Below are 20507 nucleotides of genomic sequence, written 5' to 3' on the forward strand. Positions count from 1 at the left end.
TGAGATACTTTCGAATCAAAATGCACCAATTGCTGCAAAATATTCAACTTGATTCAGTAAATCACTCACCTGGGAATTCTTCCTTCAGGTTAGGGAAGTTGATATTTGTATAGAGAACAGGTGCTACAGTTGCCATTTCACCCAAAGCTTCTTCTTTCTCCCACTTCAGGGTGCTTCTTTGAGCATTGGACATGGTATCACCTTCACCCTCCAGAGGTGGAGCAGCTGGTGCCCATGAGCTGTTGGGATCACTCATCATTGGATTGAAGGCTGGATTCTTATCCCTGACAGACCAGAAAAGGGGTTTGTTTTACAGATTGTATAAAAACAACAAAACAAACCAACCCTCAATTAGCAAAGTACTCATTCTGTTTGCTATTTCAGCAGTAAACACACAGCAAAAATACACAAGATTTTGTGGTGGCTGTCAAGAACTAATAATATCACATTATTAGTAACCACCAACACCCTCCAGCTGTTTTTGTTACTTAGATTTTTTTTTTTTAATGCTAAATATACCAAAAATCTTTTATTCTCCATCTGGACCTACCTGGCATCAGTGTATGGCTGCTGTGTAATGGGAGAGAAAGTGCCCAGCCCTCCTCCAGCAGCCAGAGCCGTGTGAGGGAGATGAGGGTTGGGGCCAATCAGACCATTCATGAGGGGCACTCTTGGAAATGCATTCTCTCCTGGAAAGAAGCAGATTAAGTCGCTCGTTTAAGTTTTCAAGGGTGACTGCTTCTAAGACAGAGGCAGAGCCTTTCACAAAGAAAACAATGTCTCCTCTAAAAACTAATTGCTTTAAAATTTTTCAGTGCTGACCTTACTTTTTTGGAAAAGATTTTACATCAGTTTAAAATCCTTCTCTGTAAGATTAAAGGATCCTTTTCTACTCTATTACATCCCTGCACACTTTTTTTTCCTTGTCTAAAATACATTTTTTTTTTTCAAAAATGGATTCTCAAAACTTTTGCAATAGCCCATGCCATGGCCCTGCACTTTACATTGAGGTAATAAACTTAAAAGCTCATGTTCTTCATGTTAGTTAGACCCAGACACAAGCAGCAAGCCGTGGAGAAGGCAGTTTTCAGTGCTTGCAGGATGATCATTAGCCACCTGAATTAAACATCTCCTCTTCTGAGACTCCTGAGCATTGTATGAAAGTAAGCCTCATTATCTACTAACTCCCTAATTTGTAACCAATGAAACAGATAACTCTACTCAAATGAGCATTAACATTTTCTAATTAACTGTCCAGTGTAGCAGTAAGAAGGCAGAAAATGTTATTTATTTGATTACAGTATTACAAATGTGGCACAGGCAGATTCATTCCAGCAGATGGTATTTGCAGATGTTACTACACAGAATTAACTCTGGCCTTTGGATCCCATCACTTAAGTGAGATTATAACTGTTGCCCCAGTATTTCCTTAAAAGCACAGAAGTAGCTCAGGAATCAGATGTATCTGCAGGATGATACTGTATCATTCTCCCATTTTAGGAGACTGTTTCTGATCTAAGGGTTATGCAAGCTATGCAGCAACCATAGTTGTAACACAAAATTTAAGAGAATGTTACTGTGCTGGTTAAACACAGTAACCAACTGTGAAGACCTGGCAAACAAACAGGATGGAGTCACGGCTCTGGTCTGCACTGCGCTCACAAGTCTATGAGAAGAGAGCAAAAATTTTATCTGAAATTGCTGAATCTTGATGCAAGCTGCACCATTACTGAAGCATTTATCTATGGATCATTCCACTGGAGCAGAACCAAACTGTAAATCCAAAACTTTGTTATCATGGCAGTTCCCATAGGGAGGAGCTGAACAATCTTAGAGAGCTCACACGCTGGAGCTATCCACAAGTACTCAAGTAACTGGGAAACAGACAATGCTATCTATATTATCTTTTGCTTTAAATCAACTCAGTATTTACTTAAAACACTCTCCTAAGAGGTTTTGAAGTATTTTGCTTTTATGAAAACCAATCCAACTAGGAAACAAATCAGTTTTCTTCTTATGATTAATTCACTGGTCAAATCAATTCGCATAGTCCTTCTTGTAGTACCAGTATCCAAAGACTGGACACTCTTCACATGAGCTCATGGAAAACCCACTAGAGGTGATGTCTGAAGAGAAAAGGAGCACATTCAATTATATTCCCACTAAAAAAAACTGGCTTAAAAAACCAGCTCTACTGATAACATTAATAAAATCAATCTATCTCTTCCCTTCAATACCAGAGCAAGATGCTGTATCTAACTCATGCTAATTTTAGTAGTAATGAAGAAAAAAAAAAGTATAATTTCCAAGATAAATTTTAAATTTGTTTACCTCCATTCTGTTAGGACTAGCTAATACGTAAAACTGCATTCTTACAGATATTAAGACTCAGTAAATCAGTGTTACATAGAGACTTGCCTTACCCTTGAGGAGGTACTCAAAAGTAATTAAAGACTGAAGTCAGAATAGAACACATGCTTTATCACAGACTAATTTCCAAACCATCTAAGTGTCAGCTAAAGTAAAAGCACCAATATGTCAGAAAAATCTCAAATAACTGTCCTTTTCTATTAGCAACATTTACATGGATGTTAATCACATACTCCCTTCAGAACAGGTTTAGAATAATATTTCACAAATTAACAATGGCAGATTGCACAATTTTGCACAGCATAAGATGAGTCCTACTTCCACATCAGCATTTAAAAGGTGTACAACTCTCCTGGCCAGGCTGCTGCCCACAGAAGCACCAGAGGAACATACCTTGGCTGTGCAAAGACATGAGCTGTGGTGGGGGAGGAGGCTGTGGCAGAGGAGCCGGCTGTGGGGCTGCTGGACTCAACACAGCTGTGAACAAATCTTCAACATCCTTCCCTCCCAGCTCTGCAAAAAACACTCTGCATGAGTTGCTGGCATTGCTTGTGAACTGTGTTCCATATAAGACAAGGAGGATCAGAACACATACCTGGGATTTTGTACAGTTTGCCAAGAATAGCACCTGGACAAAGGAAAGGCAACACAAGGTAAGTAACCATCAGAGGAAGCAATGAAAGTAATTGTGCAACCAAGTCCAAATAGGTCTGTTACAATACAGAGATGAGTCATTTGGGGGAAAGAAAAAAAGAAAAGATGATTTCTACCTAAGTTCTGTAGAAGATCAAGATTAAGGACCAAAAAAAATTACCATCTGTGACCATTTTGTCTAGCTCTGGACTGAGGATTTCATCTAACTGCTCTTCACTCAGTGACCGCGAGCTCTGGGTGACATTCGGCTGGGGCAGGGAAGAAGGATCATCAGAGATGGGGCCAATATCCAATCCAGCTGGAGGAAGAAACAAAATTAAATTAGACATGAATAGCAAATTTTATTAGTATTGAATAAAGAGCATAAACCCTGTTTTCTTCCCCTAGAATTCAGCTGTCAATTAAAGCAGGACTTTCTAATATTTGAAAGGTAAGGCAAAACAAAACACTGATTGGAAAAGGTAAAAAAAACCTTCCCACTCTTTACCTCCAGTTTATTGTATTGTTTGAGGAATGTTAATGGAATATAATGCAACTGGAAGAACAGGAAGTTAGACTACTGAGTTTAGGTTCAGCATGGTTTCAAATGTACAGGTTTCAGAATATAGCTCCACTTTAACTATTTTTCACTTTTTGAAAAGAATCACACCAGTAGTAAACATGGTTCATCCTCATGTACCTTAAGGTTCACTTCAAATATTACAAATTATTTATGGAAATGCTGTTGAGGTGTAGCCAATATAAAACAAGTTAGAGAAGTTTCTCTTTCAAAAACAAATCCTAACTATTACGGGTTACATCAAAGTGATTTGCTGGCACTAAGAAAACAGAATTCACTACATAAATTTCCTAATGTCCCAAACAAGGTCAATAAATCTCTCAAATGAGAAAAATCTGGGGGAAAAGGATTATGTCTTTTAGTATTTAAAATATATTTCTGTAATAATTACCAAATAACCCCAAATTTAAAATAATGAAACATGCCATTCTACCTATTGTCAACCCGTCTTTTACATAAAGTGATGAACCATTATCCAGTGGAAAAAAAAAAAGGATACTGACTGCTTTAATCATGCTTTCATATGCTCACATTGATAAAAATGCTTTTCATTTACAAAATATATCATTATGATAAAAACTACACACACTACTACAGGAAGTAATATTTACAGTGGCAGCAAGAAAATGCATGGGTTTGTATGATGAAACACAAAAAACTAAGGAAGGTTTTCAAAAGCTATAAGCAAAACTTAATGCAGGACTCTTAAAGGCAGAGTGCAGAGTTTAGAGGTTGTGTTAGACTCAAACACCACAGAGTGGAAAATGAAACATGAATTAGTGACACAGTAAAGGAGAAGCAATTTCTACACATGCAGTTCTTTCAGCTAAAACCACTAGAAAAAGAGGGCTACTGCTAACCATGGATCATCCATTGCTTAGATTCTTACCAAATGGGGAGGGTGAGTTCTCAACCTGGAAAGTGCATAAATCAAGACCTACAGGACCCAAACCAGATAAAATGGATGATTACCACACGAAAACAAAAAAAAGTAAAGAAAAAGCTGCATGCTGAAAAAAGCTACGCAGGTATGAGAGACAACGGCAGCTACATTTTATCCTCTCTTAAGCAGCAAAGCAAAGAGCCAAGTAAAAACAAAATGTTGACAAGTTTGGGCATTTTTTGGTAGAATAAAGCAATATCATTCCAAACCAAGGTATTCTTAAGATATGAAAATTGTATCTGAAATGACCTAGAGCAGAACCTACAGATACAGTACAACAAATACATCTATAATAAAGAGGAAAAAATAGGAAACAATAGGGAGAGACCCTATGGACATACATACCTGAATGATCTCCAGACTTTACCAAATCATCAGAAAGTATTCCAAGAATATCATCATCAGTGTTTAAGACCTCCGAAAGATCAGCTAAAGGATCGTCAGTGCTGCCTGCAGAAGATTCAAAGAACAAAATCAATATTTCTGCATCTCTGGTGATGTTCTTGAGCCCCAAACACAGATGTTCCAGGCTCTAAGGGTCTCCTATGCTGTCAAACTGCAGGTGTCCCTGGGGTCAGAGACTGTGCTGACCAGCAGCCCCTCCCTGCCAGGACTGAGCCACCTGCATGTGCTTACATTGTTTAGTCTTTTTAGAAAAGATCACATCATGTGAAACATAGACTGGATGATCCCAGGGGAAAAATAACCCCAAAATCTACTCTGAACTTGCAACCTCTGAGACACAAAGGCCCATGAATGTGTAAGTCAACAAAAAGGTTTTATATAGGACAGCTGACAGTAAATCCACAAAGGTAATCAGCTACTTCTTTTACCACCACTCTTTCTTAACACAGAAACAACTGGTTACCACACCCTGAGAGGGAAGTGAAATCTAAGAGTAAGAAGCAAGAGTAAATAAATAGAAATTTAAGATGGTACTTTTAAGATCAGAAGAAAACCTGATGGAGTGGTAACACCCAGAGATAGAAATGTCATGTTTGTTTGCCATCTAGGAAAAACTGGCCTGGTCTAGCAATAAATTCTTTAATATTAAATAATAAATTCTGGATACTATTATCTTCTTGACCTCCAATTCACTAGAGAGGAATTACTCCAAATGGCCCATCTGGTTTTATTAACTAGTTGCTTTGGACTGTTACAGATGTGCAACATTTGCAAAAAATTTTTGACAAACAAATAAAAGTTGAGAAAAATATTTTTCAGTAAAACTGCAGACTGTCATGACTACATGAGCAAACACTGCCAGACTAATAAAACATGATGAGATGGCAAATATAAATTTAACAGAAAAAGAAGGATTAATACAAATCATAAAATATATAATGTGGAAAACAAATATATGGCCAGGTTGAAGAGGGACCAGAAAGCCAAAGAACACACACATTTCGGACAAATACAGATGTATTTCCCATTGTTACAATCCAACTACCCCAGGAAAAAATACAGCTTAATTCAGAGCCTGGTGCCAAGGATTTACTTCTATCATGAGGTTACTTTCCAAGCTGCTAAGTTTAATCATGAATTACAAGTGCTTTCTGCTGATTTTCAGAGACAACCCTTTTCCCTTCTTCCATTACCAAGTCCAAACGAAAATTGTTTTTCCTCATTTTACTAGTTTTATTCTTCACTTTTACCCTTTGAAATGCAGACAAGATGAAAGCACCCTAGTCAAATCAGGTTTTTTATTTGCCACTCAACAAGGTGGATTAATAAGCCAGTGCAGACCAGTTCATTTAAATGTACAAACAAAATACAGCTCCTACTAAGACCAGCAAAACTATTTACCAGTGCCTCAAAACCACACCACTCTACAGGCATAGTTATTTGTGTACCTGATAAAAAGTACTGTCAAATGTCTCTCAAAAGAATCTAGTTGTTGGTGTTTGGTGGGTTCTTTGTTGGGAGTTTTTTAGTTTGTTTGGGTTTTTTCCTTCTGATAATTTGGTCTAATTATGCAAGTAACTGTAACCAGTAACCACAAGGTGATGTGATGACTTCAGCTGGCTGATGGATTGATCTTAGCCCTTCTTTAACTTTCCTCAACTTAGCTTGAAGGCAGCTAAGTATCAGGGAGGAAAAAGCCCATGAAGGAAGCATTGGGACTGTACTGGCAGCCTTTAATTCTTCTCAAGTATTTTATGTTATGGTGCTTTTCTCCACAGCCCTAACAATTCAACTTCTAGTGTGAATATAAATCTATTGCGCGAGTAGATGGGAGGAGCTCAGGTGAAAAGATCTAACATTTAAAGATACAAAGTTTACCACCTGTAGCTACAAAATGGCCATGAATAAATTCAGGCTTCAAATTTGACAGTCTCTAACTGAAGGAAAATTAGGATTCCACAAGGAATGAAGGAAATTAGATTCCATAGTGGACTTCAGATGAGATAAACTGGAAAAACCATCCTGCTTTCAAAATGGAGTTTGTGAAGTCTATAAATAAAGATTTGAGTGTTGGTGACAGCAGAGGGATAGAGCCTATAATCCATAAAACTCACACAAGACATCTAATCTAAAGCATGTTTTTATTTTTTTTCCTTCTATTTTTTCCTTGTTTTAATTCCATGTGTGTTAAATATTATCTTGGAAACAACGAAATCACTTGAGTCAGCTGCTTCAGATCACAATCAATAGCTGGTTGACATCTGCTGCCAAACAAACAGCTCAATACTGCTCATTAATTTGAATCTTTCAGAATGGAGATGAAAGCCAAGACAACGCAAAAAGGAAAATAATTTGCTTATAATGCTGGATCTCTAAGAGAGTACAGTTCTAATGCTATCTTGTGAGCCTGATCTCTCAAACGCAGCTATTTATTTATTTATGAAGTTCTAAAACCATAAAGATGCCTCTCCCAAGGCTGCAGCCATCTGAAGATGTTTAATCACACTGTAACATTTCTAGTCATAAAATGTCCCAGCAGCACCTGAATCAGTTACAGAGACTCAGACAACTCCTCTCCTTTTGTCTGGGAACAATTTCTTTAGCATTCTCTGGAGACCTCACTGGAACAGATGACTTTTTCAGTACTTCCAGAAAAAATACATTGAATTTAAGCTATTTCAAACTAAAGGAAAGGTCACATTGCAAGAGCCTTCACAAAACACACCTCACCAAGTGGCTTCTTTTTCATCAGGGACACACAGGTCAGGAAACTCAAGAGAGAGGCAGACAGTCCTCAGAATGCAACAGATCTAAATCAACACCTTCAACTTCACCCATGAACCTGTGAGCAAACCTTTGCACTCTGTTCCAGCACTTGGAAGTGATTTAAGGGTTGGTGCCATGCAGAACTGAGTGCAGAGAGTGCCACATGTTATAAAAACATAGGAAAGGTGAGTTTTCTAACCGAAAATAAAACTAGCAATCTCTCTGTCAGAAAAAAAGCAGCGCTGGGAGCCTGAAGTTCACTTCAGTCACAGTTCCTAGAAATTAACAGTAAACAAAGGGCTCCCAAACCCCTCTTCTGTCCAGCTCTGCCAATCCCAATCACCACTGCAATCCTGGCTAGTGAAAGGTCCAGCTACCCTTAACAAAGGTGTGAGAATAAATAAATCCCAGAACATGTCCCTGAAATGCACTGTCAGCTCAGGAGCAGCCTGAACACATCACTGCCCTCCCCAGCAGTGCTGGGTACCTGCTGGAAAGCAGAGCAGGGTCACTCCTCCAGATTCTTAAGAACTCTCTGGAAGATGAACAAACATATCCAACCCTTCATCCTGGGATTACACAAGTGGAGTTTTCAAGAGAAGAACGTTTTCCTTGTGGAAAAGACCTGTGCAATTAAGGAAGGGCTCTCACAGGAGTCAGCAATCCTTGTGGGAAGTGGCAGTCTAGGAAAACATCACAGTTGGTGATATCACAGTCCTGCAGCCCCCCAGTGCAGGGAACAAACAGTTCATGTTGTTCCTGCTCCACAGCCAGGTCTGTATGGAAATGATGAAAACAGCACAGTGCCCTGGGACACTGTTCTCATCTGCAGCTCCAGCCAGAAGAGAGCTCAGCAATCAGCCAGTGAACCTCTCACACAGGGGGATGCTATCATGGAAGTAACTGCGGCCCAGAAAGTCACAGACAAAGAATTCAGAACTGCACTGGAAATGATCAATACTGCCAGGTGACTTCACCCACTGGTGCCCCAAGTACACCAAACAGCTCCAGCTGGACACAGTTTTGGCTGGAAATCTGAACAGTTGCAAGAGATTTGAGAAAGACAATTAAGTTGAGAATGTTCCTGTCCTTTGAGTGTCTCACATGTCAAATGACAAGGACAGTAGGTTATCCACTAAAGCCACTGCTGGTGATTTATTTATTAATAGCCACCTTTTATTATTTATTTCTGAATAAAAAGAAGACAAAACGACAAAGTGTTACAACTCTGCTTTTTTATGAAGAACTTTCAGACTATGGGAAAATAGACCATTAAATTAACATCAACTTCATGAATTTCTAAACCCCTGTACTACCACAGCACATGAACACATTAGTGACTTCAAGCTTACAGCTGATAGGCCAGCAAAGACCTCTGAAGTTGAATTTCTTTGGCTTCAAAAGAAAGCCAGGGTGGAAAAAAGTCATAGAGAGCTTATCTTGTAGTGCTGGAACTAAGGAAATACAGACTATGCAACACTTCATTTCCAGCAGCTTCACCTTAAGGGAAGTTACTTTTTTGCATTTTCCATTACTCACAACTTCAACTGTAGAAGAATCAATGTTTAATTATAACACAGCTTTTTGCTTTTCATTTAGCAGATTTTCACTGGGTAACAATCACAAATAGGTGACCTTTCTTCAAATGACTCTCTGGACAGTGGGAACTGTGAAAGTGTTGCAAACAGCTATAGATAGAAAAACTTTGGGGACCAGCTGAAACCTAAGTCATAAATTAATTAATATACAAAAGAAATAGTGGCAGTTTCTTAAAATAAAGACACCTCTAGCTGACAGCATATACTTACTACAAGACAGAGAAAAAATAATTTGAATTATACAGTAAGGTTTTAATTGCTCTTTTGTGTGAGGCTGCTCTTTCAGCAGCACTTTACAACCCTCTGGCTATTTGCAAAACTCTCAGCAGAACCTTCAGTAAGGTTTTGCAATAGCAGAAGCAAAAGATTGCCTAGGGGCTACAAACTGTACCTGGAAAGGGCACTCATGTTCAGAAAGGACATGGTGAAACAAAAATTCCAAGGAGACTGGCAACCTAAAATATCTAAAACAGTAAAGAAAAGAATACTTGGATGATATTCATCCAACTAGTATTCACTAAACTACTAAAAATATCTTTTAATGACAGTCTCTATGTTTTCTTCTATAATGAACTGTATGCTTTTTCCTACAAAGAGCTAATTTTCATGGATTTTATAGCTATGGATATTATAGTCAAGATGTTGCAGATTTGCTTTAAGTGCCAATTGTTGTGTCATCCACTGCTCTTTCTGAAACAGCTGGAGCCCTTGAGAAGAATATCACTAAATATCAGTGTTAGTTAACCCCACAAGGAGAGTTCATATATAGAATGCTGAAAAATACATCAGATAAACCATGGGAGGAAAGAAGAAAATAGAGTGGAAAAGCCCCAGACATCACAATAAAATTAAACTACTGAACTATCACTAAGTTCAGGTTTGTATACCTTGAGGTCCCAGTTTTGCCTGAGCTGGAGTGGAGGTGGAGCTAAGAAGAGGGTCAGATGAAGGATCCAGGAAATTGGTGGCCAAGTTTGTTTTACATGAAAGTGGAAGTGACTCTTCAGGTAAATTATCCAGGCTCATCTTGTTCTGTCTACTGGTATCCAGTAAGTCTTTCCCAAAAAAAGCTTCCTGCAAAGAAGGCAAAATGATTTAATCTAGGAAGAACACTGTACTGACTGAAAAATCTGAGTAAATGACAAAGTTAAAATTAAAAGCCAAGGTTCAGTAATAATAAAAAAGCACAGTCTCAGTGTCACAAACATTCCAGTATGGCAGTATCTCTTCCTGGCTATGAGGAGTGCTACAGTGGCTACAACTTACCTGAGGAAGCTACATTACCAAAGTTTTAGGATTAAATTCATGCCTTAAGATTACACAGAAAGACTTTAGTCTTCTTATATATGTGTAGCACAGACAGTGTACCAATACAGTGTTATTATTTATCAAAATTTGTTTATTATTTAAAATATTTCTCCTCACACAAAAAAGACAGCTGAAGAAAGGGCACATTATTGGGCAACCTGATGTAGAACCTTGGTTCCATTGTGAGAATCACCATACACTGCATTTCACAAAATCATCCTCATGTCTAATTGCAATAACAAAACACCTGAAGATGCTTAACTTGCACTATAAAAGTGGCTTTTAAAATATTATGTAACAGCTATCACTCACCTAAGCCTGAATACTCAGTCAACCTTTATTCATTATATAACAACCTTTCTGTTCCCATGTTGTCCTTAAAATCTTGATTTAGGACACAGTTCTAAAAATAAGTCTAAATATAGATTTTTCAGTAGCAATTATTGCAATACCAACAAAGAATCTGAGAAATATTCTATGTTTTAAAGGAGAAAAACATGCATTAAAAAAATATATCCTTATTACTCCAAAGGAAACATTATTAAGATAAGTATTTTCTTTCCAAGTCACTTTCCCACTTATGAAACACTATTTTTTAAAGAGAAAATGTTCTGCCTCTCTGTTAATTCTCTGCTTTCAATCCCAATCCAGTTCATGCCATGAAGTTTGGTGAACATCTACAAGACAGTGAAAGTTGCAACTTTAGAAGTTCCCTTCATCATGAAGAAGGTGGCTGAGAAGAACAAGCCAAATAAATGAGATACAAATATATATAAACCAGCCAGTTTGTAACCTGATTAATGAAAGGCAAGTTGCTCAATCACCATTAATATCCTGGTTATTATCCAGAACTGCTGCCTCTTACCTGCCAGGGACACCATGAAATCAATGGGAGGGAAGAGCAGACATTATTGTGGTAGGGAGATGCAGGGCATATAAAATCCCTAAAACTGTAGGAAACAAGTTTCCCTCATCAAATCATGTTCTATAATCCACAATAAGCTAAATGAGAAGCTGAGGACATGGCCTGATCAGGCTAAGACATCCTACAAGGCTGAATGTGGAAACATCACGTGGCAGTTCAGAGAGCAGAAAAATGATTTTTTCCAAACCATCTGATCTCTCAGAACAAGGAGAGATCCAAATACATTGAGAAGAATTCCCCATAATCCTGGAGATTTAACATAATATATACTTTCCTGTACAAGCTCATAAACGTTCTTTACAGGAAACCCATTTCATTTAAATCATCACCTTGGAATCAGAAAAGAAACATTACTGGTTTAAATGAACTATGAAAAACAAATGAAGAGTAGGCTTTGAAAGAGATTTACAACACAAGGAGCAGACTACCAGCTTTACCTGCAAGTAGGCAGGGAAGGTTTCTTCGAGTTTATTTTTCTTTTTCCTGTAACGTTTTTTGATTTTCTCAGTACTTTCAGAAGCTGGGGTAGACTCCTCAACTGGAGTGTCTGGCAGCTGCTCTGTCCAACCTACAAAGGAACATCAGGGCACAAGTAAATAAAGCACTCACTATTTTGCTCTAAAGGCACAGTGGAAGCACATCTGGGCTACCTCTGGGTGTGTGGGTTACTGCACATCACTCCAGATGCATTCCAAAGTGGCTTTTATCCAGCTGTGAACTGCCCTGACCACCAAGGCTCTGGCAGCAGGAAATGCCAGATGTGACACCAGCCACATCACTGTTGTACCTCCCAGGTACACACAGACCTTTAACTTCAGCATCCCCAGGCAACCTAAGAATTTGCCAATCTGACAGAAATTATAGGTGCCATTCAACCAGATATTTGACAAGACAATTCCACTAAAGAAGTACCTCCAGTGTCATCATGCTGAGTTATACATTAACCCCCTTTCATTTCATACACAATTTTTTCTCAAATTAGAAGTAAAAAACTTATTTTTTAAAAAATCTGAGAAAGAACTATCATATCAATAATGAACAGCCTAGAAAAAGAAATCTATAAAGAAGCCCTTCAAGAAAAATTACACATTTATTCAGCTGTCATATTTCAAAGTGGCACTGCTTTTTCTAATAAACACAAAAGCACACAGTGCTCATCAATCATTCAGTATTTTATTACAACAGAGCAAGAAAAACACTGCAGGTAATGCAGAACTTTACAAGTTCTGCTACTTCTGCCTTGCCAAAGCAAATTATATGAAGTTAAGGACTTTGGCAAGTCATTTCAGAAACTATATTATCATGGTAATAAAATCAGCTCTGCTTTGTACTGCAGTGATCTCCTGTAGGATATCCAGAGGTCCATGAGTGGAATGAGGTTCACCAACACTGACCTCTGCACTGTCTGAGAGGGAGGCTTTACAGAGAAAAGGAGTGGATGTGACAAGGGTGTAAAAAATCATGGTAAAGCTGATGAGTACTGGCCACTGAGAAGGAGGCTCTTGGCAAGCTATGATTTGTATTTTTCTCAGCTAGCAATTGTACCTGAGCACAAAAAGAAACTCCAACTTTTAACTGAAAAATACTTATTTAAGAATACTCCTTTTTAAAAATATGCATTATAGTGTTACCCAGAATGGGGAATTAGCTTTTTAGCCAATTTTTTAAAGAAGTTTTACTTAAAGGAGCAGACCCCTATGCAAATGAAAAGATCTAACACAAGATTTTCAGCACAACCTGAAATAAGGCAGTATGCTACACTGAAGTATTATTTACAAAGCAGAAACACAGCTGTAACACTAATATTGAAAACAAACACTATACCAAGATTGGGAACTTAATCAGAATATTTGGCTGCACTGATAAAAGAAATATTTACTGGTTTTATGAAGTAGTTCTACAAATGCAAGCACAGACAACACTTGAATGTTAGATTTTAATAACACTGCCTTGATGCTGTAGCAAAGATCCAGTCTCCACCATGTTGTATAAACCTACAAGAGACTGATCTGGCCCTACAAAAGGTAAAAAAGCCAGTATCTAAACAGAAAGGAGAGAGTGACAGGAGAAATCTCAGGCCAGGGTCTTCAACTGGAGCGGTATCAGCCATCCTTCAGAAGCAGCTGCCTACTTCTAATGACTTTCCAGGGAACAGGCTCTGAACTAAACATATTCCTCATCCCCCCTGAATGATACCTCAACATTCTCTAGATTAGTGTGAGTAACTTCAGATGGATGGAATAATTTAGTCTAATCACACACAGCAAGAAAGAGAAAAAGGCCCATGAATAAAATCTGACTTCTCTCATCAGGTGCCCAATCTACTGAGAACTGCAGTGTCAGAGCTATGAAAATGGCTCTGCCATGGGAAAAGGCACCCAACAAAGTCAAGGATTCTTCCGCCCTGAAGGCAACACTGATGGGGAAATATGATACACATCTAGAAAATATTTCTAGAATGAATGATTTTTTTAAAATAACCTTTCATAACATTAAACATGAGGACAGCTTATGAAACTCTGAGATATCCAATATCTGGCTTAAAATAAAAAATAATTATTTCTTCCTACAACAATAACATATCACTAAACTCTCTAATAAAGGATTTCCCAGAGCATGAACAGATTTATAAAAATTGATTAGACACACTCATGGAATATGAAACAGTGCTGAGTATTAAAACTGATGGTCCAGAAGACACCCCTGGACCTGGGCTACATCTGGAGAAAGAAGATTGCTCTAAATCTAACACAATAATAATAGTAATAATACTAGTAATAATAATAATAATTCTCACTATTTATCTCCTACAGCAGCCTGCAATTCATTATTTCAGTTTCTTTGTACATAATGGGCTCTGTTGAAATTATAGGTATGCAGGAATGGGTATTTTCAGTTGAATTCCTAAACCCATCATGACAAACATAAATGCTGATGAGCTGTATTGCTTTTACTGCATTAAGCATGAACAAACACTTAATACCAAATTCCTGCACTTACCTTCATCTCTGCCGGGCAACTGTTCAGAAACAGATCCAGAAGAATCTTTCCTGGAGAGAGATCTTTTTGTCTTCCCCTGCCCCGTACGACTTCTCTGACGTACCATAAATCCACCAATACCTGAACATGGAAGTAAAAATTCAATGTATTGAATAAAAACTGTGTTTCATAGTACAAATGAGAGCCAAGATTATTCTGCAGGTCAAGGAGACTGCTGCACCTAGATGTCTAAGAATGAATCTGAGATACGTGATGAGTTTTCATTTCGAATTTTACGAGACATTTCTGAATTTTTATGTCTCACTGGGTACACATGTAATGAAAAATGATGAGAATTTCAGGACTGTAGAACACCCACAAGAAGTTCAAAACACCAAACCTGGCAACTTTCAGATGTTGGTTTTCCCCTCCCTCGGGGCAAACTGATGAGTTGCTGGAATTAGCTGTCAATCTACCAAATGAAACCTATTAAAGAACCTCAAAGGACCACAAAAAATCCTCTGCAAATAGCTCTAGAGAGCCCACCACTCCAAATGATGCTACCAAAGAAGGACATATCCCAAATAAAAAGATAATTAATCAGTATCATAGTGGCCTGGAACTCCTGAATCCTTCACTAGAGACTGACTGCAGAGTTCCTGATCTTTGCAGTTGGTGTGTGTGGATCTAAATGTATCAGATACAGATCTGTTTCATTTTCCAGGGGAATTGCTGGCTGCAGGAAACTAATGGATAACTAATGGATGTATTCTACGCGGATACCGCTCAACTGTTTGTGCACCAAGACATACAGTTCATTAATTCAGTCAGGATAATTAAGAGTCAACTGCACAAAGAAATTAAAATAAATGAATTCATCCAGTAACTGCATTCATTAAAATTCACCTGTCAGAAGTAATCTGCAAATACCTGGTAAACTACTCTTTTAAAACATTTCAGAAAACACATAAAATAACTGCAAAAAGTTGTCTGAAGTTCAGATATTTCCATATATATACACACATAAAAACTCTCCTTCAACAATTATAGAAATACAGCACAATTTCCTATCAAGTTAAGAATCAATAAGGCAAATATCTGAACTACTACAAGTAATTGACAAACGCACTAAGAAGAAGTGCACTGCTGACCAGCAACCTTTGGAAATGTGTTTTGGCAAGAATAAAAAAGGCAACTTTAAACAGAATAGGGAAAAAAATCTACAGTCAACAATAAGCAATGGAATACTTCGGAATTTCATAGAGTTTTCTATTTTTTTTTTTGCATTAATACCGAAAGAAATGAGCAATGGACACAGAATGATCTAAGTTACTTTATCCTACCAGGTCTGTATGGTTTTCGCTTCCTTTTTTTAATCCCATCAGCTCCTTCAGCCACTTTGGTATCATCATCCACAGCTTCCCGTTCTGGGCTGGAATCTGATTTCCCATCACAATCCATAAGGTCACCTTCTGCAGAAAAGAGGCAATGGTAACTTTAACTGGAAAAGCCAAAGAAAACTATTTTTTCCAAAATTTCCACATCTGTTTTATGAGAAACTGGCTGAGAATGACAGATTTTTCAAAAGGGTGGCAGAAAAATCATAATCCCTGGACATTTTTGGGAAACCCATCCGATCTATACACACATTTCCTATGAGATGATGTTTAGACAAAACCAGCAAATAAATGCTGTAATTAGTATATGTAAATCAGAAAAAGTTTTTGGTACCTCCTTTGGAAGCTTGTGCTAAGTGTCTGAAAAATCTCTAGCTATTCCATCAAGGAATACAGACCCAGTTTACCAAGATATACTTCCTTTTCTTCATTGCCCTCCTCAGTTTTCTTTGATAGGACTTTTTTTTTATTGAGAAGACACTCAAAAACTGCAGCCTGCACTTGGAAAGGCAAAGTGTAATGACTTCTAGTGTAGTGGGCTCATGACTTGAAGCTGTGTGACTGAGTGAAAGCAGACTGATCTATGAAGAGGAATTTTATTTATATAATACAAAATTGAGCCCAAAGGAATTACTCAGCCTTGAAGATGAAGACTGTAATTCAAAGTTAGAGTTTATATTCTGTGGGAAAGCAGGGTAGAAACAGATGTAAAGTATGTTGACATTAAAAAGCCTTTGGTGTTGAAGAGTGAGGGAACGAATTCTTCTTGATATCCCCAAAAAGACCTTGCATCTTCATTTTATCAAAAACTTTCTGAAAAGTTAAATATGCTCTCACCCCTGAAAAGATACTGGAATTCTCATCTTCTGCTTTGGATATAGATGTATAATTCTAGATGGAATAAAACCCCATGCAGTTGTAAGAGGGAGAAATACTGTTACAACAGAGCTGGACTCTTTCACACCACTTTTGCTGTAGCAGAACTGCAACCCTCACTCTTCTACAGGCTAGGTCACAGCCCATACTTTCCCACTGATAAAGACCTCACTGAGTTGTTTATCCCACAAAGCAAGTGGATGGCAAAGGCCACCAAGCTGAAGCTCCCAAAGCAAGCTCAACTTTCAAGTGGACTCTAAAATGTAGAAGACCCAATGAAATCTGAACCTGATGCAAGCCTACACAGAAGATGGTAACAAAATTCCATGAGCTCACTTTTCTCAGATAAAGCCTCTTTTTTCCATCTGGAACATCAAGAGTCAAAATAAGGGTTTTTTCCTTTTCCCCTAAATTACTACACTGTGTAACTCCAAGCAAAGCCACGGCACAGCTTTATTCACGCTGATGCTCATACAAAAATTCCAGATGTTTGGAGATAGACATTGATCCTCTCTCCAGCGTAGAGCCCTGCACACCCAGAGCTTCAAGGAAATCCAACCTATCTCCCATGTACTCGCTGCGCTGTTACCATCACTCACATGAATGTGCTTTATCTCTCAAGAAGGCAACAAAAGGTGATCAGAACTGAAATTGAAGTTGTGGATGCTCTGGCTCTCCCTTTCACACCCTGCTATCACATCTCTATATCCTGTTATCTACTTATAAAGACCTACCACTTACAGAAGCCAACAAGCAGATAAAGAAGTAGAAAAAGTCATATAGAAAACATGAACATATTTTTAAAAGTTAAGATTATTAACCACTGAAAGAGAACAAGGGAAGTGACTAGCTGACTCCAAATTCAAAAGCATTTTTTGCTGTCAAAAACCCAGCTGATGGAGAATTTGAAAATATGAGATGAAATTTCAGAGTCCATTTAATGCTAGGATGATGTACCAAACCCTGTGAATACTGAAGGACATGAAAGAAAAACAAACTGTTTAAAAGGTTATAAAGAAATAAAAGGAAGCTATTTTTAGTAAAGAATAGTTCTAGTCAACAACAGAGGGTAAGAATGCACTCATCCAACAACAGGAACAATACTTCTATCAACAAGCTAACACTGAAACTTCACTGATGGCTGAAATACCCAGCTTCTTATGACATTTACCCTGATTAACAAGGCAGTGTTGCACCAACAGAATTGTGGGGAGGTGGGGTGCCTGTGTGCCTCAGTTCCTCTCCAGAGACACCTACATGACCATGGCAATGACTTTCTCACCTGCCACTGGAAGGAGCCTTGTCCCAGGCCATGGATTGACACCTACTGTGCCATCACCTTCCTCAGCACGCACAGCCAGACCATGGCAAGGACAATGGTGCTGCACCAGGCAAGTGTTAGCCCAGACCACACTGACTCTCACCTTACTACTTTCAGAAGAGAGAAACACTCTCAGCAAAGAACTACTCCACTTTCCCACTTGATTTTACTACCAGCCTCTCAGTGATACAGATGTTGCTTTACTGAGCCAACACTTTTAAACAGTTTGCAGTGAATTTGAGTACACTTGTACTCTGTGAGTGTGCAATGTTTTCCACAGGTAACCCAAAGATAAGATATAAAAATCATCTCCTATTTCCAGGGCTGGCAGCCCTAGCAAGGTGAGTTTCCTATAGGATGGATGACCCATAAACAGAACAACAAGGAAAATTCCTGAAATGGACAACAATGAGCCGTGACTACTGTTCAAGAAATTTCCATAAAACATTCCGTACAGAACACAGGAGTATCAGTGTAATAAAAACTCCCAGGGATGTTTGCAATACACACAGGTACTGCAACACTCCAAGCTACAAGACATGCCAAAAGTAGACTGCTACCTCTACTGTCATCCATCTCCCCATCTCTTGAGTGCTCTGACTGGGCATCTGGGGGTGTCTGAAGCACAGCCACACTGTTCTGATTTATAATCTTCAGTTTAAGCTTTGGTTTCGTCCGTTTTCTTCTCGGTACTGTAACAGTGAGGCTCTGTAACTGAGACATGCCGGATTCTGTCAAGCAGACTCCATCCTGGGTGTATGTCTTCGGTGGGTCTATAAAAGTTGAATGAATCATAACAGCAATATAAAACTCTTTTCATTTACAAGTCTTTGATTTTTTAGGAATAGCACTTACAAGAGTTAATAATCCAAAAGTATGGAGCTGACCCGTGAGTGAAGAAATTGGAATAAATAAACCAGAGATATCACTGTCTTACACATTACAATTACAGCTTTATGATTTCGAGTCTGATGTCAAATCCAGCCATAATCCATTACATTGCTATGAAACAACTTATATCAAGGACTCATTAGAAAGAACAATTTGATTATGGAAATTGGTGCCTTGCAGGGTATTTCTGTATTACTGAATGGCACCCAGAGAAAACTGTGCAAGTCATACTTTGGGTCCTTGTTGCTTATCAGCCAAGGCCCCCATCCAGCCCTCAGCACTTTACCTTCATCTTATTAATAACCTTAAACCTCCAAGAACTCCTGGTAACTCAGGGAAGTTATCAGCCCTATTTCATAGGCAGACAAAAAACCCAGTGAGCTGCTCAAGATCAAAAAGGAAATTGTGGGTAAAACCCAAGTCTCCCATGACCTGCAAGACTGCTTCCTCCTCAAGCTGTTAAATGACAACTGAGTCCACTGATAAGCTCTAATATTCTTTAATTCACCACGCAGAAAGGCCCTGCCACCTGTGCTGAGGCCCTGCAAGTGGAAGCTTGGGAACTTTCAGGGAATTGCCAAATAATGAAGAGGCTGCAATGATGCTTCAGCTCTCTGGAGCCAACTAAATCACGATTTGGTAACACAGCTTTTGAAAACAGACAAATATAATAACATTTGTTCCATTTAACCAAAAACATTTGCTCATGTAACATCTGACAATACAGCTGCTTCTGAACAAATTCTTCCCACCTGACTGCCTTCTTACACTGGACTTGAAAGGTGTGTGTTTCAAAAACATCTCACACTCTTTTTCAGACTGAATATTTGAGGGGAGAACCTTCTCTCAGGTGTCAAATAGAAAAAAAACTCTGATGTGATGGAAGCTGTCCTAACACGATGGAAGCTGCTGGGTGCTATCATTATAAAGACTGTCTTGTGAGTAGGCTTGTCAGGATTATAAATTCCTAGCACAAACTACATACAGAAAAGCTGCATCCTCCTAACATCTCAAGCCTGTAAACATTTGTGTACATGCTTGACTCAGCCACACTGTGTTATCACCACTTGGTATTAAGGCAAGCAGCTAAGACTGTAGGATCAAAGCATAATTTAAAGTAATTATTACAGTGCAGGTATGGCAGGCAAGAGAGAAGAAAGAAGAGAGAATGAGGAAAAAAAATGGAAAGCATGCTGTGGTAACTGAAGGATAGTTAATGCTGTGTGTTACAAAACCACAGGAAAAGGAATTTTTGTCTCATGTAAAAATATACCCTTAAAATATTCTAAATGATCAGATATTAAGCATTTTCATTCTTTACCTAGTTCTTTTGATTTTGAAATAATCTGAGCTCCAACTGATGAATCACAACAGTCCAAAGAAGGCACTGAAAAATATAAGGAAAATAATTTCAACTTTGAAAAATGGTGACTTGACTTAAATTGAAACTATCAATTTTCCTTCAAGCAGTTCCATTAAACTCCCTAATTTATACTGTTGGCAATAATTTACTTG

The 20507-nt window shown here is 38.3% G+C and overlaps 1 protein-coding gene across 13 annotated transcripts in view; it reads right to left on the reverse strand.

The window, feature by feature from the left end:
• The window catches only part of KMT2C (lysine methyltransferase 2C), a 187840-nt gene that overhangs the window by 35653 nt on the left and 131680 nt on the right, over positions 1-20507 (reverse strand). For 8 of the 13 annotated variants that reach the window (XM_059839320.1, XM_059839435.1, XM_059839379.1 and 5 more), the window contains 13 exons: positions 20314-20379; positions 18662-18874; positions 15851-15979; positions 14529-14648; positions 11966-12096; positions 10183-10369; positions 4872-4976; positions 4473-4520; positions 3185-3322; positions 2966-2998; positions 2764-2883; positions 551-689; positions 70-284 (listed from right to left, as the gene is read on the reverse strand). In XM_059839320.1, coding sequence (XP_059695303.1) covers positions 70-284; positions 551-689; positions 2764-2883; positions 2966-2998; positions 3185-3322; positions 4473-4520; positions 4872-4976; positions 10183-10369; positions 11966-12096; positions 14529-14648; positions 15851-15979; positions 18662-18874; positions 20314-20379 — 1644 coding nt within the window. The remainder of the gene's footprint in view (positions 1-69; positions 285-550; positions 690-2763; positions 2884-2965; positions 2999-3184; positions 3323-4472; positions 4521-4871; positions 4977-10182; positions 10370-11965; positions 12097-14528; positions 14649-15850; positions 15980-18661; positions 18875-20313; positions 20380-20507) is intronic. The other 5 variants (XM_059839331.1, XM_059839370.1, XM_059839407.1 and 2 more) reach the window with 5 other exon arrangements.

The sequence above is a fragment of the Haemorhous mexicanus genome, chromosome 1 (assembly GCF_027477595.1).
Source record: "Haemorhous mexicanus isolate bHaeMex1 chromosome 1, bHaeMex1.pri, whole genome shotgun sequence".
Taxonomy (NCBI): Eukaryota; Metazoa; Chordata; class Aves; order Passeriformes; family Fringillidae; genus Haemorhous; species Haemorhous mexicanus.